At 41.2% G+C, this 23,718-nt stretch overlaps 3 protein-coding genes and 2 long non-coding RNA genes across 5 annotated transcripts; 4 read left to right on the top strand and 1 right to left on the bottom strand.

Moving 5' to 3' along the window:
- Positions 1-1,795: 1,795 nt before the first annotated feature.
- LOC116671626 (olfactory receptor 52E8-like) lies at positions 1,796-2,722 on the top strand (the record flags this gene model as incomplete). Its single annotated transcript, XM_032502972.1, has 1 exon — positions 1,796-2,722. A coding segment is annotated over one exon (927 nt), but the record flags the coding sequence as incomplete, so codon positions are not given.
- Positions 2,723-6,746: 4,024 nt separating this feature from the next.
- LOC116671661 (uncharacterized) lies at positions 6,747-23,682 on the top strand. Its single transcript, XR_004327322.1, has 3 exons — positions 6,747-6,760; positions 15,208-15,212; positions 23,317-23,682. It is a non-coding gene; the product is annotated as an uncharacterized LOC116671661 (long non-coding RNA).
- LOC116671683 (uncharacterized) lies at positions 6,753-19,345 on the bottom strand. Its single transcript, XR_004327328.1, has 4 exons — positions 19,252-19,345; positions 18,661-18,664; positions 18,164-18,167; positions 6,753-6,763 (listed from the first exon to the last, which is right to left on the bottom strand). It is a non-coding gene; the product is annotated as an uncharacterized LOC116671683 (long non-coding RNA).
- Positions 8,398-9,421, top strand: LOC116671499 (olfactory receptor 52E4-like). Its single transcript, XM_032502833.1, has one exon. The coding sequence runs from the start codon at positions 8,408-8,410 to the stop codon at positions 9,419-9,421; it is 1,014 nt and encodes a 337-aa protein (XP_032358724.1). The 5' UTR covers positions 8,398-8,407.
- On the top strand, positions 20,708-22,100 carry LOC116671461 (olfactory receptor 52E8-like). The gene has a single exon (XM_032502779.1). It carries the CDS (start codon positions 20,892-20,894, stop codon positions 22,098-22,100), a length of 1,209 nt encoding a protein of 402 aa, XP_032358670.1. The 5' UTR covers positions 20,708-20,891.
- Positions 23,683-23,718: the final 36 nt, after the last annotated feature.

Here is a 23,718-nt window from a genome sequence, read left to right as displayed (position 1 = left end):
AGCGCGAGACTACAGCTACGTTCTCTAACGCTATCACTGTGCAAGCCACATAATCAATTGCCCCATTTCCATGTGCTGTAGGTACATAGTCACAGATATGGTCATAACCACTACAATGCTCAATTTCTTATTTTTGAGGGGAATAAAAAGTTTTCGTTGCAAAGTCATGACCTGTCCTCTGGAGGGCATAGCCACACCACCGTGGCTCTGTAAATTGTTATTGAGATGATTATCACAGTTTGGCTGACCACACTAACCGGACGGCAGCTACCAACTACAAGCTACCAGCTACCGGCAGAATCGAGACAGGGACCAGGGTAGGTGAGTTAGAACTATGTCTGAGTTTAAAATGGATCTTGTCACATAAGGGCACTATTCATGTTGTACAGACATTTTAATTTCATTTTATCTCTTAAGAGGCACAAAAGCTCTCTAAAACTTACCCCGGCAACAACCGTTGTAGCTCAGTCGAAGCTCGTACACGTAGCTGTAGCTACTACGTGTTGTTTTGTAATGCAACATTGACCAACTTCATGGATGAACTTGGTAACTGATTATAATTTTAAAAACTGATGAGTCTCTAATTTCCCAGTGGGGCACTCCAGACTCGCCGCAAACAGAGGGCCATTGAATAGGCATGGCAAGGCAATTTATTTTGTATAGCACTTTTAAGCAGCAGTGCAATCCAAAGTGCTTTACATAAAACATCAAACACATTATTATTAAAAATATATTATACACCCCATATGTTAAATTCCCATACAGCCAGACACATTTTTATTTTTAAAGGCCAGTTATTTCATGGATCAGGATATACTACGCATCCTGATAATGTTCCCTTGGCCTTTGGAATTAAAATAGCCCCCCATCATCACATACCCTTCACCATACATAGAGATTGGCATGGTTTTATTTCAGTTAGCTTAATAGCTGGTGTGATTTGCATTGAGAGATGATCTTATGGAAGGTTCCCCATGCCAATCGCTATGTATGGTGAAGAGTACGTGATGATGTGGGGGAGGGGGGGGCTATTTTAATTCCAAAGGCCAAGGGAACTTTATCAGGATGCATAGTATCCTGATCCATGAAATAACTGTCTTTTAATAATAAAAATGTGCCTGCCTCTATGGGAATTTAACATAGGGGTGTGTATACTTATGCCCCCTGTATTTTAAGGAAGAACATTTATTTATTTATAATCATTCAGAAAGAAAATTGGTGTCCTTAAAGGTTGGATTTTCCTAAATATTTTTAATTAAGGCATTAAGATATATTTCCAAAAGATTTTTTTTTATTTTTATTTTTAATGAACTTTAGCATGGGTTTGTAAACTTTCTCAAGCCATTGTATATTGCAGCTGCATCATTTTTATGCCTAAAAGCTTGAACCTGAAAAACATTTACACTACTCTTTGTGTCATGTTCGCACAGATGGGTGGAACTCGTTAGAGAACATGATCATTTGGGACCTAATTGTTTATGAAAGTAAACATTGATATTAGTTTCAAATACAATGCTAATCACATATAAGGTGTCACTACAGTGTCATGTGGCAGTACTTCCATGGAGGCAGATCTATTGTAACTTTTACGAGGTAAGATTTACACTTTAGATGCTCCACAGAACACATGAAATTACACTGTAGTGACTAACAGGTCTATTGTTAATGTTATTTCATATTTTTCCTCAACTTGTCACATCTAATAACCATTTCAATGTTTGTGTTTTCTTTGATAGGTTGTTACTGTTAATTCAAGTGATTATGTTCTACACTATGTAACAAGGATTAAACATTTTTCATCCTGGGATTTCCTGGACTTTCACAGGAGTATTATGGACCTGTGTCAGCCCTGCTTTTTGTTCTCTTCTTGGCTATAGCTGTAGGAAATATTTTTATTTTAGTGTTTGTTAAATGTGAGAGGTCTCTTCACAAACCCACATATCTGATATTTTGCCACTTGGCACTAACTGACTTATTGTTTGGGACTGTAACTCTGCCAAAGATTATATCAAAATATTGGTTTAATGACAGCATTATTTCATTTTATGGATGCTTTGTGCAAATGTACTTTGTTCATTTTTTAGGGGCGTCTCATTCTTTCATCCTGATGGTGATGGCCCTTGATCGCTTTATTGCAATTTGTGCTCCACTGCGTTACACAGCTCTTTTCACAAACAACACTGCTTCTGTGCTTTGTGGAATATCATGGATTTTGCCAATGTGTTGGATGGTGGGTATAGTTTTAGATGCTCTGAGATTGCCTTACTGTAATTTAAACATAATTACACAGTGCTACTGTGACCATCAGTCAATAACAGGGCTTGGATGTGAGGCCGTGCGAGAAGTTCAGGAAGTGGCATTTGGTATGGCCATGTTCAGTTTGCTGTTGCCTCTGGGTTTTATCATTGTCTCTTATTTTGTCATCATTGTTGCAGTTATAAGAATGACCAGTTCTAATAGCAGCCGCATGTTGGCTCTGTCTACCTGCTTGCCACAGATTATCATTACATTTCTCTTTTACATGCCAAGATGCTTTGTGTACATGGCAAATTTTGTGGGATTTACATTCAGTGTCCCAGTTCGCATAGTGATTGTAATGCTGTACAGTATTTTACCTGCTGCCATTAACCCATTAATATACTGTTTCAAAACCAAGGATATCAAAGAACACTTGAAAAAGAAATTAGTTACTCTGAAAATTAATAACAGCACAACTGGGTAAAATACAAGACATCATCAATCAAGTGATAAGTTACTTTTGCTGCTTCAAATATGTCACTTCCCTGTGAGCTTTAGAAACAATTTGGATACTTTGCTTTTCACTATTAGTAGTCCATATTACTAGTACTGCATCCTCCTACAGATCCTGAAGCAGGGGTCTCCTGAACAAAAATGATATGTTAGTTTACTGAGGCTTTTCTTCTTGGCAAGGATCCAGAATAGAATCACTTTATACCACGTCTTAAAACTCCTTGTAGCCAGCCCAATGTTAATGTTTTACACTACTTTTACATTTTCATGTCTGCTAGCTCATACTTTGTTTGCATATTTGTGTTCTTTAGTCATAAATACTCTATAAATAAAATGTATTGCAATTTTTCTAAATGTTATAAAATAAACACATTTTCTATTGGCATCAAAATAATCACTTAATAATCAATTTTTTTTAGTTCATTCACACTCCACATAATGCTTAAACATAACTTGAATTTGAAAGTTCTTTAAGCCTGCAATTGCTGTAAATGTAAATTAACACAGCCACACTGTAGGTCTTCTGGAAAGTGCCTTTTCTAAAAATGAATGTGTTGTGTCATCCTATAATGTACAAAACCTGATCTGCAAACAGCATCCTGAATATTTGTCTGAAATAATGCACAGGTTACTTAAGAAACCGACAAGACTGGGAACATAGAACATCATCACCAGAATAAAAAAAACAAACATGATTAAGTAACCAAGTGACCATGAAAAGATCAATATTTTTGGTTTAAGTAAAACATATGTTTACTGCCTGTTCAGAAGCTGGTCATGTCCCTGTTATGTTTGCATGATAATCAAAACCCAAATGCTGACAGACGCAGGGCCAGGAGTGTGAAATAAACTGTTTTATTCAAAGTACTCAAGTTGCAAGTCAAGGTTTCCGGGGGGCAGGTCAGGGGAATTCTGAAAAGGAGCGGGTCCGTCAGAAAGATGCAGGTGGCCGATGAGAGGCAGCTGGACACCTGACTCCAGCACACCCGACTCCACTCCTGCAATTAGGACAGACAGAGAGAGGGGAGGGAAAGAGAAGCTACCTAAGGGCAACAGTCGCTAACTAAAAGTTTGGATTTTCATGTCATTCTTTTACATTAAGTTTTGATAGATCAAAATGCTTTCAAATAAGTAACCGATTGCATATTTAAAATTTTCCCACATAACCTTTTTGCCACATACACAAAGTAGCCTATATAATGGCCCTCAAATAATTTCCTCCATGTCACTTTGCATATCAAAGCCATGACTGGGGTCAGAGGGTAGACATGCTATATCCTCAAATACAGGAGCATAGCTGCTGAAAGGTAGATGCGTATTTAAAAGACTTCTCCATTGCTCAAACACACTTGAGGGAGCACTCTCAGCTTTGTGCTGACCTGCAGCAGAGTGACAGGAGTGTTTTAAGAATGAGCGGACAGGCAAGATGCCTTGTTGTCTGAAGCTGCACGCTGACAGGGATGACAGGTCATGTACAGTGGTGTGAAAAAGTGTTTGCCCCCTTCCTCATTTCCTGTTCCTTTGCATGTTTGTCACACTTAAGTGTTTCGGAACATCAAACCAATTTAAACAATAGTCAAGGACAACACAAGTAAACACAAAATGCAATTTGTAAATGAAGGTGTTTATTATTAAAGGTGAAAAAAAATCCAAACCATCATGCCCCTGTGTGAAAAAGTGATTGCCCCCCTTGTTAAAACATACTATAACTGTGGTTGTCCACACCTGAGTTCAATTTCTCTAGCCAAACCCAGGCCTGATTATTGCCACACCTGTTCACAATCAAGGCATCACTTAATAGGAGCTGCTTGACACAGTAAGGTCCACCAGAAGATCCTTAAAAGCTACACATCATGCCGAGACCCAAAGAAATTCAGGAACAATTGAGAAAGAAAGTAATTGAGATCTATCAGTCTGGAAAGGGTTATAAAGCTATTTCCAAAGCTTTGGAATCCAGCCAACCACAGTGAGAGCCATTATCCACAAATGGCGAAGACATGGAACAGTGGTGACCTTCCCAGGAGTGGCCGGCCGCCCAAAATTACCCAAGAGCGCAGCAACGACTCATCCAAGAGGTCACAAAAGACCTCACAACAACGTCCAATGAACTGCAGGCCTCACTTGCCTCAGTTAAGGTCAGCGTTCATGCCTCCACCATCAGGAAAAGACTGGGCAAAAATGCCCTGCATGGCAGAGTTCCAAGGAGAAAACCACTGCTGAGCAAAAGAACATCACAGCTCGTCTCAATTTCTCCACAACACATCTTGATGATCCCCAAGACTTTTGGGACAACATTCTGTGGACCGATGAGACAAAAGTGGAACTCTTTGGAAGGTGTGTGTCCAAGTATATCTGGCGTAGAAGGAACACTGCATTTCATAAAAAGAACATTATACCAACAGTAAAATATGGTGGTGGTAGTGTGATGGTCTGGGGCTGTTTTGCTGCTTCAGGACCTGGAAGACTTGCCTTGATAAAAGGAACTATGAATTCTGCTGTCTACCAAGAGATCCTGAAGGAGAATGTCCGACCATCTGTTCGTGTACTCAAGCTGAAACGAACTTGGGTTCTGCAGCAGGACAATGATCCTAAACACACCAGCAAGTCCACCACCAAATGGCTGAAGAAAAACAAAATGAAGACTTTGGAGTGGCCTAGCCAAAGTCCTGACCTGAATCCTATTGAGATGTTGTGGTATGACCTTAAAAAGGCAGTTCATGCTCAAACCCTCTAATGTAACTGAATTAGGACAATTCTGCAAAGATGAGTGGGTCAAAATTCCTCCAGGACGCAGTAAAAGCCTCATTGCACGTTATCGCAAACGCTTAGTTGCAGTTGTTGCTGCTAAGGGTGGCCCAACCAGTTATTAGGTTTAGGGGGCAATCACTTTTTCACACAGGGCCATGATGGTTTGGATTTTTTTTTCACCTTTAATAATAAACACCTTCATTTACAAATTGCATTTTGTGTTTACTTGTGTTGTCCTTGACTATTGTTTAAATTGGTTTGATGTTCCGAAACACTTAAGTGTGACAAACATGCAAAGGAACAGGAAATGAGGAAGGGGGCAAACACTTTTTCACACCACTGTATATATGTCCTGGCGCTGATGGTAGAAAACTGTCCGCACTCAGACTCCGATATTTTAGAATTTAAATATGAATACAGTGCTTCTTTTAGGTTAGCCTTTGTAATCCACACCAAATCCCCATAGGTATAACTTGCCTTTTCCTAATAACTAGCAAGTAACTAGTTAGCTAGCTAACGGTTGTGGCTAGAAAGTAAAGGAAAGTAGCTAGCTGTATCCCTACTAGCCTCAACCGTTAAAACCTGTTGCAGCCTGTTTGCTAGCTATCATTACATAGCTAAATAAGATTTTTTGTTATATTTCCTGATATGAAGGGGTTACAGATGGGCTCCCATCGCTCGGTTTGGTTATGTCTCCGATGATTGTTTGCCCATTCTTCTGGAGCTATGGTGCTTTAATATTGACTGGTGCATGCTGGGATTCCGTGACGTAAATTGCTGGCGCTTTTGCTAGCTGACGTTAGCTCTTGCTAACGACAGAGTGACATGAGGCATAGCAACAACACAAAGCAAGAGAGTGAGGACGATACATAGCGACGACAGAGTGAAACAACACATAGTCATGACACTGCCAGCATTGACACAGCAAGACTGCAGTCAAATGACAAGGACAGACGGGAGTGAGTTGACACAGACAAAAGTTGAGCCATGTGCGCAATCGACATAGACAGTAAATAGACACATATACTGTACATGGAAGACGAAACATAGCATGACACAGCATAGACAGACAGGCATGGTCATAGACAGTGTTGGAGGACTAAATTGGGACTGTATCTTCAGCTGATCCCAGTTTCCAACTTCACCCAGGTGCATCTGCCAAAATATGGACGGAGACCACTTCTCTCGATATTTTATTCAATAAAGCAACAGTACAAACATGGGCGTCTGCTATTACGGTTTAGCTGTGTAGGTGTGTGTGGTTCTGCTAGGGAAAAACAACACTTTAAAGGCCACCATACACAATGCATAAGAACCACATACAGACTAGCAAACCATAACAAACCCATCATTTAGTACATTATATATAGATAGGCTGGCTGATAATAACAAACTCACCATTAACCACATTATTATAATGCTGTGTTACTACTACAGGATGTAAACAGTGCACATAAATTGAAACTGTGAGACAGGGCGTGACAATTACTGTTATATTGGATCAACAGACAAGTGTAACCTAGCTAATAGGTAAAGAACAAAGACAACAAATCCCTAGCTAGCTTAATTTAGATTAGCACTATAGAACTATAAAACCATTAGCCTACAACGTCAAGCTTAAAAGAACTGACAACACAAGTTACATGACTCAGAGATCTCGAGGATGCACACACACGATCTGAACCGGTTCATCATCCTCTGAACATCAACCGTCTCCTTTTTTCTCTCTCTCCTCTTTCTCCGTGTGGATACATACATGGAAGACAACACATAGACAGACAGTTAGGATGTCGATTTAATTTTGGCACAAACGGAGTAGACACAAATACATGGAAGACGACACATAGACTTAATTTGGCACAAATGGAACCCCATATCCAACTTCCAGTCTTCAACTTCTAACAACCACGCTGACGCAGTCAACTCGATTCTGTCTTGAAATTGAAGACATTGCTTCATTTTAACTTTTGCAAATAAATCAAATAAAAGAAAATGCAACTAGATTTGTTTTATTCAAACCATGCACATTTTGAACATCTGATCTGAATATAGGTTGAATACCAGAATAAAAGAATAAAATTCACAGTACAGTGCAGTGCCAATAATTAAACAAAGGCACTGTTGAAAAGGAAGGTCTTCAGCAGTCTTATACATTCCAAAACGTTCCAAAAACCTTGCTTGTAATCAATTCTAATATCATGTTTTGCAAACCAGACACCTGAGTAAAGGTTTTGAAAGAACGGAGTTGTCTTGTGAAATATATCTTTATACAACCTGCTCCGCAATACAGAGAAAGTTGACACACCCATGATAAAGTCGATTAAAAAGAGGAATAATGTTCAGTAGGTTTAGGGGGGGGGTTTGTTTCTTTTTGTTTCTTTTTTTTTTCTTGTCAGGTTTTTATTTTCTGTTTTCCCTCTCCCCTTTCCTTCTTCATTTCTTGAAAATCAATAAACATATTTAAAAAAAAAAAAAAAGAGGAATAAATGGTTGTGTGAACTTTTTCAATCCACTGTATATTGCAGTTGCATAATGTTTTATGGCTGAAAGCCACTGACTTGAACCTGAATAATATTTACACTACTCTTTGTGTCGTGTTAGCACAGATAGGTGGAACTTGTTAGAGAACATGATCATTTGGGACCTAATTGTTTATGAAAGTAAACATTGATATTAGTTTCAAACAAGATGCTAATCACATATAAGGGGTCACTACAGTGTCATGTAGCAGTACTTCCATGTAGGCAGATCTATTAAAACTTTTACGAGGTAAGATTGACACGTTAGATGCTCCACAGAACACATGAAATTTCACTGTTGTGACTAACTACTAAGAAGTTAGGTCTATTGTAAATGCTTCAATGTTATTTTTTTTTTTCTCAACTTATCACATCTAATAACCATTTCAATGTTTGTGTTTTCTTTTGATAGGTTGTTACTGTTAATTCAAGTGATTATGTTCTACACTAATGTAACAAGGATTAAACATTTTTTCATCCTGGGATTTCCTGGACTTTCACAGGAGTATTATGGACCTGTGTCAGCCCTGCTTTTTGTTCTCTTCTTGGCTATAGCTGTAGGAAATATTTTTATTTTAGTGTTTGTTAAATGTGAGAGGTCTCTTCACAAACCCACATATCTGATATTTTGCCACTTGGCACTAACTGATTTATTGTTTGGTACTGTAACTCTGCCAAAGATTATATCAAAATATTGGTTTGATGACAGCATTATTTCATTTTATGGATGCTTTGTGCAAATGTACTTTGTTCATTTTTTAGCAACGTCTCATTCTTCCATCCTGATGGTGATGGCCCTTGATCGCTTTATTGCAATTTGTGCTCCACTGCGTTACACAGCTCTTTTCACAAACAACACTGCTTCTGTGCTTTGTGGAATATCATGGATTTTGCCAATGTGTTGGATGGTGGGTATAGTTTTAGATGCTCTGAGATTGCCTTACTGTAATTTAAACATAATTACACAGTGCTACTGTGACCATCAGTCAATAACAGGGCTTGGATGTGAGGCCGTGCGAGAAGTTCAGGAAGTGGCATTTGGTATGGCCATGTTCAGTTTGCTGTTGCCTCTGGGTTTTATCATCGTTTCTTATTTTGTCATCATTGTTGCAGTTATAAGAATGACCAGTTCTAATAGCAGCCGCATGTTGGCTCTGTCTACCTGCTTGCCACAGATAATCATCACATTTCTCTATTACATGCCAAGATGCTTTGTGTACATGGCAAATATTGTGGGATTTACATTCAGTGTCCCAATTCGCGTAGTGATTGTAATGCTGTACAGTATTTTACCTGCTGCTATTAACCCAGTAATATACTGTTTCAAAACCAAGGATATCAAAGAACACTTGAAAAAGAAATTAGTTATTATGAAAATGAATGACCGCACAACAACTGGGTAAAATACTTTACATCATGAATCAAGTGATAAGTTACTTTTGCTGCTTCAAATGTCACTTCCCTGTGAGCTTTGGACACAATTTGGATACTTTGCTTTTCCCTATTAAAGTACTGCATCCTCCTAAAGATCCTCAAGCTGGGGTCTCCTGATTATTCCAACAAAATGCTATGTTAGTTTTCTTCTTGGCAAGGATCCAGAATAGAATCACTTTATACCACGTCTTAAAACTCCTTGTAGCCAGCCCAATGTTAATGTTTTACACTACTTTTACATTTTCATGTCTGCTAACTCATACTTTGTTTGCACATTTGTGTTCTTTCTTTCTAAGGTACTCATAAATAAAATGTATTGCAATTTTTCTAAATATTTTAAAATAAACACATTTTCTATTAGCATCAAATCACTTAATAATCACCTTTTTTTTAGTTGTCCATTCACACTCCACATAATGCTTAAACATTCTGTAAGCCTGCAATTGCTGTAAATGTATATTCGCACAGCCACTCTGTGGGTCTTCGGGAAAGTGCCTTTTCTAAAAATGAATATGGTTTGCCGTCCTATAATGTACAAAACTTGAAGCTGGTCATGTCCCTGTTATGTTTGAATGATAATCACAACCCAAATGCAGAAAGACGCAGAGCCAGTAATGTGAATTAAACTGTTTTATTTAAGTACTCAAGTTGCAAGGAAATATTTTCCGGGGGGGGGGGGGGACAACAAAGTAACGACAGAATGACATGAGGCATAGCAACAACACGAAGCAAGAGAGTGAAGACGATACATATCGACGACAGAGTGAAACAACACAGTCATGACACTGCCAGCATTGACACAGCAAGACGGCAGTCAAATGACAAGGACAGACGACGGGAGTGAGCTGAGTTGACACAGACAAAAGTTGAGCCATGTGCGCAATTGACATAGACAGTAAATAGACACATATACTGTACATGGAAGACGACACATAGCATAACAACGCATGGATAGACAGGAATAGTCATAGACAGTGTTGTGGAGGACTAAATTAGGACTGTATCTTAAGCTGATCCCAGTTTCCAACTTCGCCCAGGTGCGTCAGCCAAAACACGGACGGAGACCACTTCTCTCTTGATATTTTATTCAATAAGCAACAGTACAAACATGGGCTTCTGCTATTACTGTTTAGTTCTGTAGGTGCGTGTGGTCCTGCAAGGGAAAAAAAACACTTTAAAGGCCACCATACACAATGCCTAAGAACACATACAGACTACGCAACAATAACAAACCCATCATTTAGAACATTATATACATATAGGCTGACTGATAATAACAAACTCACCATTAACCACATTATAATAATGCTGTGTTACTACTACAGCATGTAAACAGTGCACATAAATTGCAACCGTGAGGCAGGGCGTGACAATTACTGTTATATTGGATCAACAGACAAGTGTAACCTAGCTAACAGGTAAAGAAATGAGGACAACAAATCAGTAGCTAGCTTAATTTAGATTAGCACTATAGAACTAAACAATTAGCCTACAACAACAAGCTTAAAAGAACTGACAACACAAGTTACATGACTCACAGATCTCGAGGATGCACACACGCAATCTTAACCGGTTTTATCATCCTTCGAACAGCGACAGTCTCCTTTTTTCTCTCCCTCTTTCTCCGTGTGGCGTGTCCACGCCACGCTTTGGCATACACTCCAACAATCACTACCCACAAGACAGCCTTTTGTATAGCCACCCCAAATAGCGATAGCAGTTTACACCTACAATAGTCAATCAACTTCTGGTGGGGGTGGGTTGGAAGGTTGGTCCTTATCATTTGGTTTGGATGGGAGGATAACCAGCCGGGCCATAGGCCTGGTGTAGATCTTATCCTATATCTTCACGTCAGCAGATCTCACATGACAATCTCCGCTGGTGTACACCTTGACCACTCGTCCGATAGGCCAGAGTGCCCTTGGTAGCTGGGGGTCTACTAGTATCTGTGAGGTTGTCCCTGATGACATGCCACTTCTGGCGGGTTTGCAGGCTGGGTACATAGTGCCTAATAAAACTTGACCTAAAGTGATCTGACCAGATCTGAGAGTGTCTCCACCTGCGTTGGCTGAGGAGCTCCGTATTCAGATACACCGCCTGAGGAAGCGATCCATCGGGCCGCCCCATCAACAAGACACTTGGGGTCACAGGGTCAAAATCCGCAACGTTGGATGATAAATAACCCAAGGGTTTGGAATGAATTTAAAATGCCTTCCACTTCTATGAGCACTGTTCTGAGCACCTCTCCAGCCTGTGCCTGAGCACCCACGGTGGTGTAGAGTGCCTGTTTGACTGAACGGATCTCCCTTACCCAGACTCCTCCAAAATGTGGTGCCGTCGGTGGATTAAAGTGAAAGACTCTTTGACAAGGCTCTGCATCAGCTTGGGGACAGTGCAGCAAAGGCCTCTCGCAGTTCTTTCTCTCCTCCCTTGAAATTTGCCCCATGATCTGAGAACAACTCAGCTGGAGTCCTTCTGCGGGCAATGAACCTCCTCAGGTCCATCAGAAAAGAGTCAGCATTGATGGTGAGGAGATCAAAGTGCACAGCTTGGGTGGTAAGACAGAGATTATACCCCATCTCTTCTCAAGACGCCACCCCACCTTGACCTGGAATGGCCCAAAACAGTCCATGCCAGTGGAGTGGAATGCTGGCTTAAATCGGCGCAGGCGGGCTGTCAATAGGTCGGCCATCTTGGCAATCACTGGTTTAGACTTCCACCGATGACACTCATTCCAAGTGTGCTGGTGGTGAGGGATGGCCTCACGCCCTCTAAGGATCCAAAATGTGCATTGTATTTCTGCAAACACCCTCTTGGTGCCAGGGTGATGCAGTCAACTGTCATAATTCTTTATCAGAAGTTTGATTGCAGGGTGACTAGGATCTAGAATGATGGGATAGAGGGTGGAATGCTCCAGGTCTTCGGATCATTGTAGTCTGCCACCTACTCAGATGATGTCTTGTGACGCGTCAAACTCTGGGGATAAGGTAAGTAGGCGACTACTAGATGGGACTGGCTTGCCAGCTCTCAAGAGATGCAGCTCTTCTGGGAAGCTGTCCCATTGGGCTCTTCGGAAGATGAGGGTCTCTGCTTTCTGGTAGTCTGCGACCGTAGGACTACTATGCTGGTCTGCTGCCCCGTGAAGGTCCTGCGCTGTAACATTGATGAGCTCCCTTCAAGTGTTATACTTGTCCGCATCTGTGGATGCAACTCCGCAGAAGATTAACTTCCGGAGTTCTGATACCTCTTCCTCAGCTGAGGTGGTCGGTTTCACGGGCCAGGTGTCTGAAGAGTGGAGCAGGTGGGCCTTGACTCCACCTATTTGGCTCTGCAAGATCTCTATGTCTTTCCTCTTGTGATGTTATCTGCAGGATTCCTTGCTGAATCCACATAAAGCCACGCTCTGAGGTCAGTGAGCTCTTGGATCTCGGGCACCCTTGTGCCAACTAAGACTTCAAAGCGACAAGACTCAGACTGTAGCCACATCAACACAGTTGTGGAATCAGTCCACATTGTTATCTGATTGATTTTCAATGTGAGCTCCTGTTGTAACACTGTGGCGATTTGGGCTCCTACTACAGCTGCACACAACTCCAGTCTCGGCATTGACAGGACAAGTTTGGGTTCTACTCTGAATCTTGCCAAAAGGAATGCCAGGTAGGTCTTGCCCTGATTTTCCTCTGTTCTTAAGTCGGCTACAGCCCCTTATGCTCTTTTGGAAGTGTCGCAGAATATGTGGAGCTCACGTATGACGCTGTCACAGTCCACTTCTTCAGGAGTATAGCACCTAGGCAGGCAGATAGATGGTTGGACCTGTAGTTCCCCTGACCACTCGTTCTAGGCATCTAGAAGCTCCTGTGGGGGGAGGGGGTCATCCTATTCCCTTTTCTTGTCCCAGAGGCGCTGGACTAAATCTTGGCTCTGGTTATGAATGGCAGAATGAACCCAAGAGGGTCGTACTGGCTTGCCAGCACCTTGTACACATTCTGCATAGTAGGCACTCTGTAATCCACAGGCCGGTGCTTATACCCTAAGGTGATGGACTGGAAGTGCCAACTGAGCCCGAGGGTCGATTCTGGAGCCTCTGCTACCTCTTGAGTAAGCCAGAGCTCAAGGTGGTCTGATCTGGCCTCCTTTGGTAGGTGATTAACTACGCTGGAAAATTTACTGGCCCACTGGCGCAGCTCAAATCCTCCGGAGGCTAGGAGGGCCTGTAGATGTTTCTAAGTTATTCACGTAGAAACATCTTTCCACTGATGACCGGACACTATCCCCAGGCTCACAGTGATCTGAGACGTGCTTCTGCAAGGTATAGCTAGCGCAGCATGGACTGCAAGTTGTGCCAAATGGTAGCACCTGCACTCAAAGACTTCTGGGGGATATTCTCTCCTCATGTTGCGCCACACAAAATGCAGTAGGGGCTTGTCTTCAGGTAGAAGGCGGACCTGATGAAACATTCCCTTTATGTCTCCGCTAATGCCGACAGGATGCTCCCTGAAACGTAGAAGAACTCCCAGGAGTGATGCACCTAGGGTCGGTCAAGGTAGGAGGGACACATTTAGGCAGTGACGTGCGGTGATGTCAGTAAGAGGGTAGGCACTGAGTTATGAAAGCCAGATTACCTAATTTATTGTTTAGGCTAATAATCAAAACGTTATGCACAAGCGCGGCACCCGCGCGCGGTCGATAGCAAGACATTTCCAATTAATCTATCAATCAAAATCAATCTAATGTAATTATATAACACTTTCCAGAAACCAGCAGGCTACGGTGCTTAACAGAATGAGTATAATGACATCATCCAATAGAAAGAGTGAACATAGCGAACAGTAAAATCAGAAAAGGTCTCAAAGAAACAAAAGAATGAAACTGTCCCACCACAGCTACGTATTAAAAGACAGACTCGACAGATATGTCTTGAGTTTGGACCTAAAAAGAGCGACATCTGTAACAGTACGAATATCGGGGGGGGGGTAACTTGTTCCTAGTCTCGGGGCAGCAACCGCAAAAGCCTGACCCCCCTCCCCCCCGTTTTTACCTTAGGACTTCTTAAACCAGCTGATTTGAAGACCGCAATGACAGTGTGTTCCCGCAAAGTTAAGATTTCAGACAAATATTTAGGGTGACATATTTTCTTTCTCTCTTTCTCTTTCTCTCTCTCTCTCTCACACTCACACACACACACACACACACACACACACATTAATGTCCAGCATCAGAATGCAAGTTATGAAACCATCTTAGTTCTAATTATTGCACTGCGGCCAATTATGTTTGTCAGTCCCAGTCTGCAACAATGAAAACACACACTGCTCAACTATGAAGGCAAATGGCTAGCAGCATTAGTTCAATCACACTAAACCCAAAATAGTTTCTGACTCACCAATCGGTAGATTATTTGTACATAAAATCCATCCGACGCTCTTTCCCCGTGAAGGCGTCGATCACAGCGTTGTAAAACTCGTCTTTCCGGGCCTTCAGTTTGCATCGTCTCTGACTCTCAATAGACAGACGGGCGAGGGCTGAAAGACGTGCTGGCCCGGTCCGGTTCCAACTGGATGTTTTGATCCGTTTCAGGGTGGAAAATGTGCGAAGCTGTAGTTTCCGATATTATATGAGCTGACGGTTTTTCCTGCTTGGTTAAAGCTGCGGGCAGGTTGTTCAGATCCAGGACCCCGTAAAGGTCCCGCCGCTGACTGTTAGCACATAGCCACATCTTTTCTCCAAACCAGTCAGTTTGAAACGATGCAACGAGTATTTGTCCCTTTTGCTGCAGTAGTCCATCTAAGGCTGGCGTAGACCTCCATCTTGCTATTAGTTCTTTTTTTGAATTAAAATCGAGTTTAGAGAAGTTCCTCACCGCTGTGATGTCGGCGGACACCGCTGCTGTCATTTTGACTTTGAATTTTGCGGGGATTGCGCTTACAACGTAGCTGGTAGATAGGGTAGGCACTGCCTACCCTGCCTACCCTGACTGCACGTCACTGCATTTAGGTTCAGCTCTTTGAACTGGTATGAGCAATTAAACACAACATGGTTCTCCCATTGTGGCTCACCATGTGGTGGGGGATGTACCACAATTCCCTCCCCGTTTCTCAATGTCAAGGATCCTTCCTTGGTAGGACTAGTCCTTCCAAGAAAGGACCCTTCAGGAGTAGGTCAGAGTCCTCCTTAGCATTTGGAGAACATGTACAATGGAACAGGCTATCAAGGGCACGTCATTGCGGGCTCTCGTCATTGAATTTATTTGCTGCATTTCTAAACACTAGATGAAATGGTTGTAGAAGTGTTAACTGTGCTGTTTAATTATGCTGTTGGGATGTAGAATATGAATTAGCAAGCGTTTCCAATGTCAAGGAAGGATCCTCCAAAGCCAGGAGGAGGACGCTACGTCATCAACGTTCGTCGAAGGACCGTTCAAATTTCGAGGATCCTCCGAATTCCTCCAAGGACGGAGTCCTTCATTCAGAAGATTTCCCATAGACAGAGAAGGATGCATATGTGTATCCTTCGTGGTCCCAAATCACCCACAATCCTATGTGCGTACCTTTAGCGGCTCGTTTAAAAAAAAATAAAAAATAGTGGACCTCAGCGGGAGTTCGAGCGGCATCGCTGAAGGTGAAATAATAATTTAAATGTAAGTATCTTTAGTGTGTGTCGTAAATTTGTTATCACAGTTAATGTTTTACATCAATGTAAAGCTTAACGCTTTAATGCTTGTACAAATTGCTATAATAATTGGGTAGATACACCCCGAGCTAACGTTAGCTAACTGAACCTGTCAGTTAACATTCGACTGTTAGCTAGCTGGGTTGCTGTCTTTGTAAAGTTTAATGTACGGTGGCATGTACATGTGGCTTTTTATATGCCTTTACCGTATATGCGTAACGTTAGCAGAGATTTAGAAAGTTGGTGTGTTTATCACTGGTTGTATCTGTAGACTGGAGGTAACACTGCACCGTGTTAACTTCACTATGTTCAATGAAGGCTAACATGAGTAGTTTCCCATGTAATAACGTTGTGTTGTAGCGTTCATAACGTAAACATCTTTTTGTTGTGTTAACTGTCTTAACAGGGACTAACGGAGGCGGTCACCAAGGATGGCAAAGCCAACAACCAGCAGGGAGACAGAGGCCAAAGAGAGATGTTGACTACATTATATATGTATTATATTGTATATACATACATATGTATGTATATATATATACATACATATGTATATATATATATACAGATATATATATCTGTGTATATATATATATATATATATATATATATATATATATATATATATATTATATAATATATTATTATATAATATAATATGCTTATATTTGTTTAATATATTAAACAAATATTTAATGATATTTAAATTATCATTTCACCGTCAGCGATGCCGCTCAAACTCCCGCTTAGGTCCGCTATTATTATTTTTAACGAGCTGGCAAAGGCACGCACATAGGATTGTGGGTGATTTGGGACCGCGAAGAATACACATATGCATCCTTTGTCTATGGGAAATTTTCCAAATGAAGGACTCAGTCCTTGGAGGAATTCGGAGGATTCTTGACATTGGAACGGTCCTTTGGCGGGCGTTGATGACGTGGCATCCTCCAAATTCTGGCTTTGGAGGATCCTTCCTTGACATTGGGAAACACCCTGTCTTGGGTGAGTGCACTGGATTCTAGCTTGATCACAGAGCCTGCCTGAACTAACTTCTGTATTTCTTTGTTGTAGGCCATAGCCCGATCAGGATCCTTGGGCAACAGTCTCCCGGTACTTCGGAGGCTCGGCATCACTGCCTCTTCAGGAGCATGGAATTGGGGTATGTCCTTCTTACGGAGCAGTGGTGTTGCATAGCGTAGTACTCCGTCCACCTCCACATACGTAGTCTTCTCTTTAAGCAGACTTACTGCCTACTGGTCTTGTCTTGACCTGGTCACCACTTTAGCATTTCTGTATGGCAGCACATCCAGCTGCCAGAGCTTCTCAATGTTCTGCAAGAGCTTCATGTTGGAAGGAACAGTGGATGTCAGAAGACACTGTTGCAGCCATAGCTGTTGCTCCACAATCCTTGCTGGGCCTTCTAGCGTTCGAATGGCGACTGGTCCACCTGGTGGCCCGAGCTTCACTGGCTCTATGGGGGTGATGAGATGTGGATGATTGGCACCGATGAGAAGGAGTGGGCTGGCGTTCTCAAACTGCTGAAGGGAGAGACCTGCCAGGTACTTATACCTCTTCTGCAGACTGGCTATTGGATAGGATTGATCCGCCAAGCCTAGGTGAGCTGCTGTGAAGGCTCTGTCAATGCGGAAGCGCTTCTTAGGCTGAGAGACGGAGGAGACGCAGAATGATACAGAGGCCCCATGGAGAGTTTAGAAATCCTGCCTGATTGTTCTGAAGGTGAGATCTTCGACTTCTCCCTTCAGTCCAAGCTTCTCTGCTGCTGCTGGAAGGAGCAATGTGCACTCAGACCCATCATCTAGTATAGCGTAGGTGTCCAGGGTGTGCTTACCATTATGCAGGATCACTCTGATGACTTTTAGTAGCACCCGGTTGCAGTCTGTCAGTCCAAGTAGAGTACTCCAGGAGCTGTGTTTATGAGGCAATTCCTTTCTGTTGGCTCCTCCTTTGGTGCTCTACTGTTAACATCATGAAGGACTTGCAAATGTTTCCCTTGACAAAGACCACAAAGCTTTTTGAGCGTACACTGTGCTGCCTGATGGGACCTTCCACAACGCCAACACTTATTTTTGGACCACTCAGTGGTTTGAGTCTTAGTGAGGGTTTAGATTGCTGAGCACTGGTTGAGGTAATGTGCATCATTGTCACAGTAAGAACAATTAACATTTCCATCAATGACTGGACCTGCAAAGCGAACCTCTCAAAGGCGCCCGCTTCACCACGTCGGAGGTCAGGTGAATCGATGACACTGGCTATCCTCTTCAGTGCAACCTTGTACGGTTGCCCAAACCTCTCTGTCAGAGCTGCTATAGTAACTGAATATGGAGTGGGGGAGTTGAAGTATGAATCTGCTACCAGACACGCCTCTTCTAGTTGAAAGTGGTCAGTGAGAAGCTGATACATTAAGAATACATTTGCATCAGGTGGCAACAGGTTCTCTAGAGCGATCTTTAATCGGGGAAACTGTCTTGGGTCTCACTGGCTGAAGTCTGACAAAGGGGGCCTGGGTCCCCTATAGGCTAACTGTGCTCGAGGGAGTTCCCTGTAGGCTTGCCCATAGGACGGCTCTCCTGGCCTAAGCATCTGTGCAGGTGAAGCTCCGGGAACCGTCAGTTGCGAGGGAGCCCAAGGTGTTCTAGGCATATGGGTCTGCGGACCAGAATTGTGTTGAATTGGTGTGGAACTGGACTGTGGAAGGTAATGTTGAGGTTGCATATAACCTGGCTCCTTATATGTTAGGCCTAACTGTGGTGGAAGGTCTCCGTAAGGAAGCAAGGCACTCTTGGTAGCTGGTCTGCTATGGGTTGCAGCACCAAAGGTGGCATTGAGCCTGATATCCTGGATCTTGTTTATTACCCTGTCCACATCTCTTTGGGGCCTTTCATCAAACTCAAGCCACGGTGGGGGTGGTGGTTCTGGCCACTCCACTTCATATTCCTCGACTGCTGAGTGCATGATGTTGACTCTGTATTCCACCTGAGTGGATAAGGGTCGGAATGATGAGGAGTGTGACGGCTCCCTTCAGTGGTTGATACTTATCCTCTTCTCGCCCATGTTTGTACTGTACTTTGCTTATTTTTCGTGTAACTTGTGATCTGTGGTTAGGACAGTCCACTTCAGATCTCGAGGACACACGCATACAATCTCAACCGGTTCATCATCCTCCGAACAGCGACCGTCTCCTTTTTTTCTCTCCCTCCTCTTTCTCCATGTGGCGCGCGTACCCGCTCACGGTGCGAAGCCCGTGTCCGCGGCACCCTTTGGCATGCACTCCAACAATCACTACCCACAGACAGCATTTTGTTTAGACAGTAAATAGACATATATACATGGAAGACAACAAATAGACAGACACTTAGGATGTCGATTTAATTTTGGCACAAACGGAGCAGACACAAATGCATGGAAGACAACACATAGACTTTATTTTGGCACAAATGGAACCCCATATCCAACTTCCAGTGTTCAACTTCTAACAACCACGCTGACGCAGTCAACTCGATTCTGTCTTGAAATTCCCAGAAGGCATTGCTTCATTTTAACTTTTGCAAATAAATAATCAAAAGAAATGCAAGCAGATTTTTTTTATTTAAACCATGCACATTTTTGAACATTTGATCTGAATACAGGTTGAATACCAGAATAAAAGAATAAAATTCACAGTGCAGTGCAAATAATTAAACAAAGGCAATGTGGAAAAGGAAGGTCTTCAGCAGTCTTATACATTCCAAAACGTTCCAAAAACCTTGCTTGGACCAGACACTTGAGTAAAGGTTTTGAAAGAACTGAGTTGTCTTGTAAAATATCTTTACACAACCTGCTCCGCAATACAGTGGCTTGAGAAAGTTGACATACCCATGCTAAAGTTGATAAAAAGAGGAATAAAAAAACATCTTTTAGAAATTGAGCTTAATGCTTTAATTAAAAATTAGGAAAATCCAACCTTTTAAAGACACCAATTTTATTTTGAATGAATAATGTATTGTTAATAAATGTTCTTCCTTAAAATAAAGGGGGCATAAGTATACACACCCCATATGATAAATTCCCATAGAGGCAGGCACATTTTTATTTTAAAGGCCAGTATTTCCTGGATCCGGATACTTTGCAACCTGATGAAGTTCCCTCGGCCATTGGAATAAAATAGCCCCCCCCCATCATCACATACCCTTCACCATACATAGAGATTGGTATGGCTTTATTTCAGTTATCTAAATAGCTGGTTTGATTTGCATTGAGAGATGATTTTATGGAAGATGTAAAGAACATTTATTTATTTAATTCAATTTCAATTCATAATATTTATAGTATCAATTCGTAACAAGAGTTATCTCAAGACACTTAACAGATAGATTAGGTCTAGACCACACTCCAGAATTTACAAGGACCCAACAGTTCAAGTAGTTTCCTTAAAGGTTAGATTTTCCTAAATATTTTGAATTAAGGCATTAAGATCAATTTCCAAAATAATTTTTTTTATTTGATATATTAATCAACTTTATCATGGGTGTGTAAACTTTCTTAAGCCACTGTATATTGCAACTGCATAATGTTTTATGGCTGAAAGCCACTGACTTGAACCTGAATAATATTTACACTACTCTTTGTGTCATGTTAGCACAGATGGGTGGAACTTGTTAGAGAACATGATCATTTGGGACCTAATTGTTTATGAAAGTAAACATTGATATTAGTTTCAAACAAGATGCTAATCACATATAAGGTGTCACTACAGTGTCATGTGGCAGTACTTCCATGGAGGCAGATCTATTAAAACTTTTACGAGGTAAGATTTACACTTTAGATCCTCCACAGAACACATGTAGTTACACTGTAGTGACTAACACTTTTGTTTGCACAATTGTTAGATTGGAAGAAGTTAGGTCTATTGTTAATGCTCCAATGTTAGTTCATATTTTTCTCAACTTCCCACATCTAATAACTATTTCGATGTTTGTGTTTTCTTTTGATAGGTTGTTACTGTTAATTCAAGTGATTATGTTCTACACTAATGTAACAAGGATTAAACATTTTTTCATCCTGGGATTTCCTGGACTTTCACAGGAGTATTATGGACCTGTGTCAGCCCTGCTTTTTGTTTTCTTCTTGGCTATAGCTGGAGGAAATATTTTTATTTTAGTGTTTGTTAAATGTGAGAGGTCTCTTCACAAACCCACATATCTGATATTTTGCCACTTGGCACTAACTGACTTATTGTTTGGGACTGTAACTCTGCCAAAGATTATATCAAAATATTGGTTTGATGACAGCATTATTTCATTTTATGGATGCTTTGTGCAAATGTACTTTGTTCATTTTTTAGGGGCGTCTCATTCTTTCATCCTGATGGTGATGGCCCTTGATCGCTTTATTGCAATTTGTGCTCCACTGCGTTACACAGCTCTTTTCACAAACAACACTGCTTCTGTGCTTTGTGGAATATCATGGATTTGGCCAATGTGTTGGATGGTGGTTATAGTTGTAGATGCTCTGAGATTGCCTTACTGTAATTTAAACATAATTACACAGTGCTACTGTGACCATCAGGCAATAACAGTGCTTGGATGTGAGGCTGTGCGAGAAGTTCAGGAAGTGGCATTTGGTGGGGCCATGTTCAGTTTGCTGTTGCCTCTGGGTTTTATCATCGTTTCTTATTTTGTCATCATTGTTGCAGTTATAAGAATGACCAGTTCTAATAGCAGCCGCATGTTGGCTCTGTCTACCTGCTTGCCACAGATTATCATCACATTTCTCTATTACATGCCAAGATGCTTTGTGTACATGGCAAATATTGTGGGATTTACATTCGGTGTCCCAATTCGCGTAGTGATTGTAATGCTGTACAGTATTTTACCTGCTGCCATTAACCCATTAATATACTGTTTCAAAACCAAAGATATCAAAGAACACTTGAAAAAGAAATTAGTTATTATGAAAATTAATAACAGCACAACAACTGGGTAAAATACAATACATCATCAATCAAGTGATAAGTTACTTTTGCTGCTTCAAATATCAAATCCCTGTGAGCTTTGGAAACAATTTGGATACTTTGCTTTTCCCTATTAAAGTACTGCATCCTCCTACAGATCCTCAAGCTGGGGTCTCCTGATTGTTCCAACAAAATGCTATGTTAGTTTTCTTCTTGGCAAGGATCCAGAATAGAATCACTTTATACCACGTCTTAAAACTCCTTGTAGCCAGCCTGTTCTTAATGTTTTATACCATTATATTTTCATGTCTTGTTAACTCCTACTTAATTTGGACATTTGTGTTCTTTCTTTCTAAGGTACTCATAAATAAAATATCTTGCAATTTTTCTAAATATTATAAAATAACACATTTTCTATTAACATCTAAATAATCACTTAATAATCAATGTTTTTAGTTGTCCATTCACACTCCACACAATGCTTGAACAATGAAAGTTCTTTAAGCCTGCAATTGCTGTAAATGTAAATTAACACAGCCACTCTGTAGGTCTTCTGGAAAGTGCCTTTTCTAAAAATGGATATGTTGTTCCATCCTATAATGTACAAAACCTGATCTGCAAACAGCATCCTGAATATTCATGTCTGAAATAATGCACAGGTTACTTAAGAAACCGACCAGACTGGACATATAGAACAGCGAGTGACATATGATTATGAATTAGTACAACATTAACTTTAAATATGGTTGTCTTTACATGGGTCTTATTATTTAAGCATCATCACCCAAACAAAAAAAAACATGATAAAGTGACCAAGTAACCGTGAAAAGATCAAGATTTTTGGTTTAAGTAAAACATATGTTTACTGCCTGTTCAGAAGTTGGTCATGTCCTTGTTATGTTTGAATGATAATCAGAACCCAAATGCAGACAGACACAGGGCCAGGAGTGTGAATTACCGTAAACTGTTTTATTCAAAGTACTCAAGTGGCAAGTGACGATTTCCTGCATGTCTTCCCCCTCTCTCTCCCCTTTCTCACCTAGCTGTTCTGTCAAAGATTAAATGCAGAAAAGCCCAAAAAACAAAAGAAAGAAAGAAAGAGGCAGGTGAACAGGCTAGAGGCGGGGTCCAGTGGTGGTGATGGTTCTGCTTTGGTGTACGGCAGGAGTGGAGCGGTAGCAGGAGTCTGGTTCTAATGGCAGCTGGAGGCACATGAAAAAGAATCAGAACAGGCAAACATGCAAGTAGCAGTCCTTCCAGACAAATGCAGAGATTTTTTGTGATTGTTGCGAGCAAAAATCCTTGATTAAAAATGCAATGGAGTATGTGGGATTTGTATGCAATTTTATGCAACGAAATTGCAGGAACTTGCAAAAATTGTCTGTGTGTTTTGTCACTTAATTACGTCACTTCATAGCATTCCCATGACAACAGGGGAAAATGGCTGCTAAACACAAAATCTTTCAACTTTCTGCAACTATATGAGTTTTTGCAACAAAAATGCAGGGATTATGAAATCATTCAAGTCTGCAATTTATGCGGCGAAAGTGCAGCGTATTTGAAGAAATGCGGTCCCCGCCTAAGTCTAATGCAGACATTGGTTGACTATGCATTGAATTATCCAATCACATAATCACGTTTTTCTGGAGG

The sequence above is a fragment of the Etheostoma spectabile genome, chromosome 3, assembly GCF_008692095.1.
Source record: "Etheostoma spectabile isolate EspeVRDwgs_2016 chromosome 3, UIUC_Espe_1.0, whole genome shotgun sequence".
Taxonomy (NCBI): Eukaryota; Metazoa; Chordata; class Actinopteri; order Perciformes; family Percidae; genus Etheostoma; species Etheostoma spectabile.
This window is presented reverse-complemented; position numbering and strand designations above follow the sequence as displayed.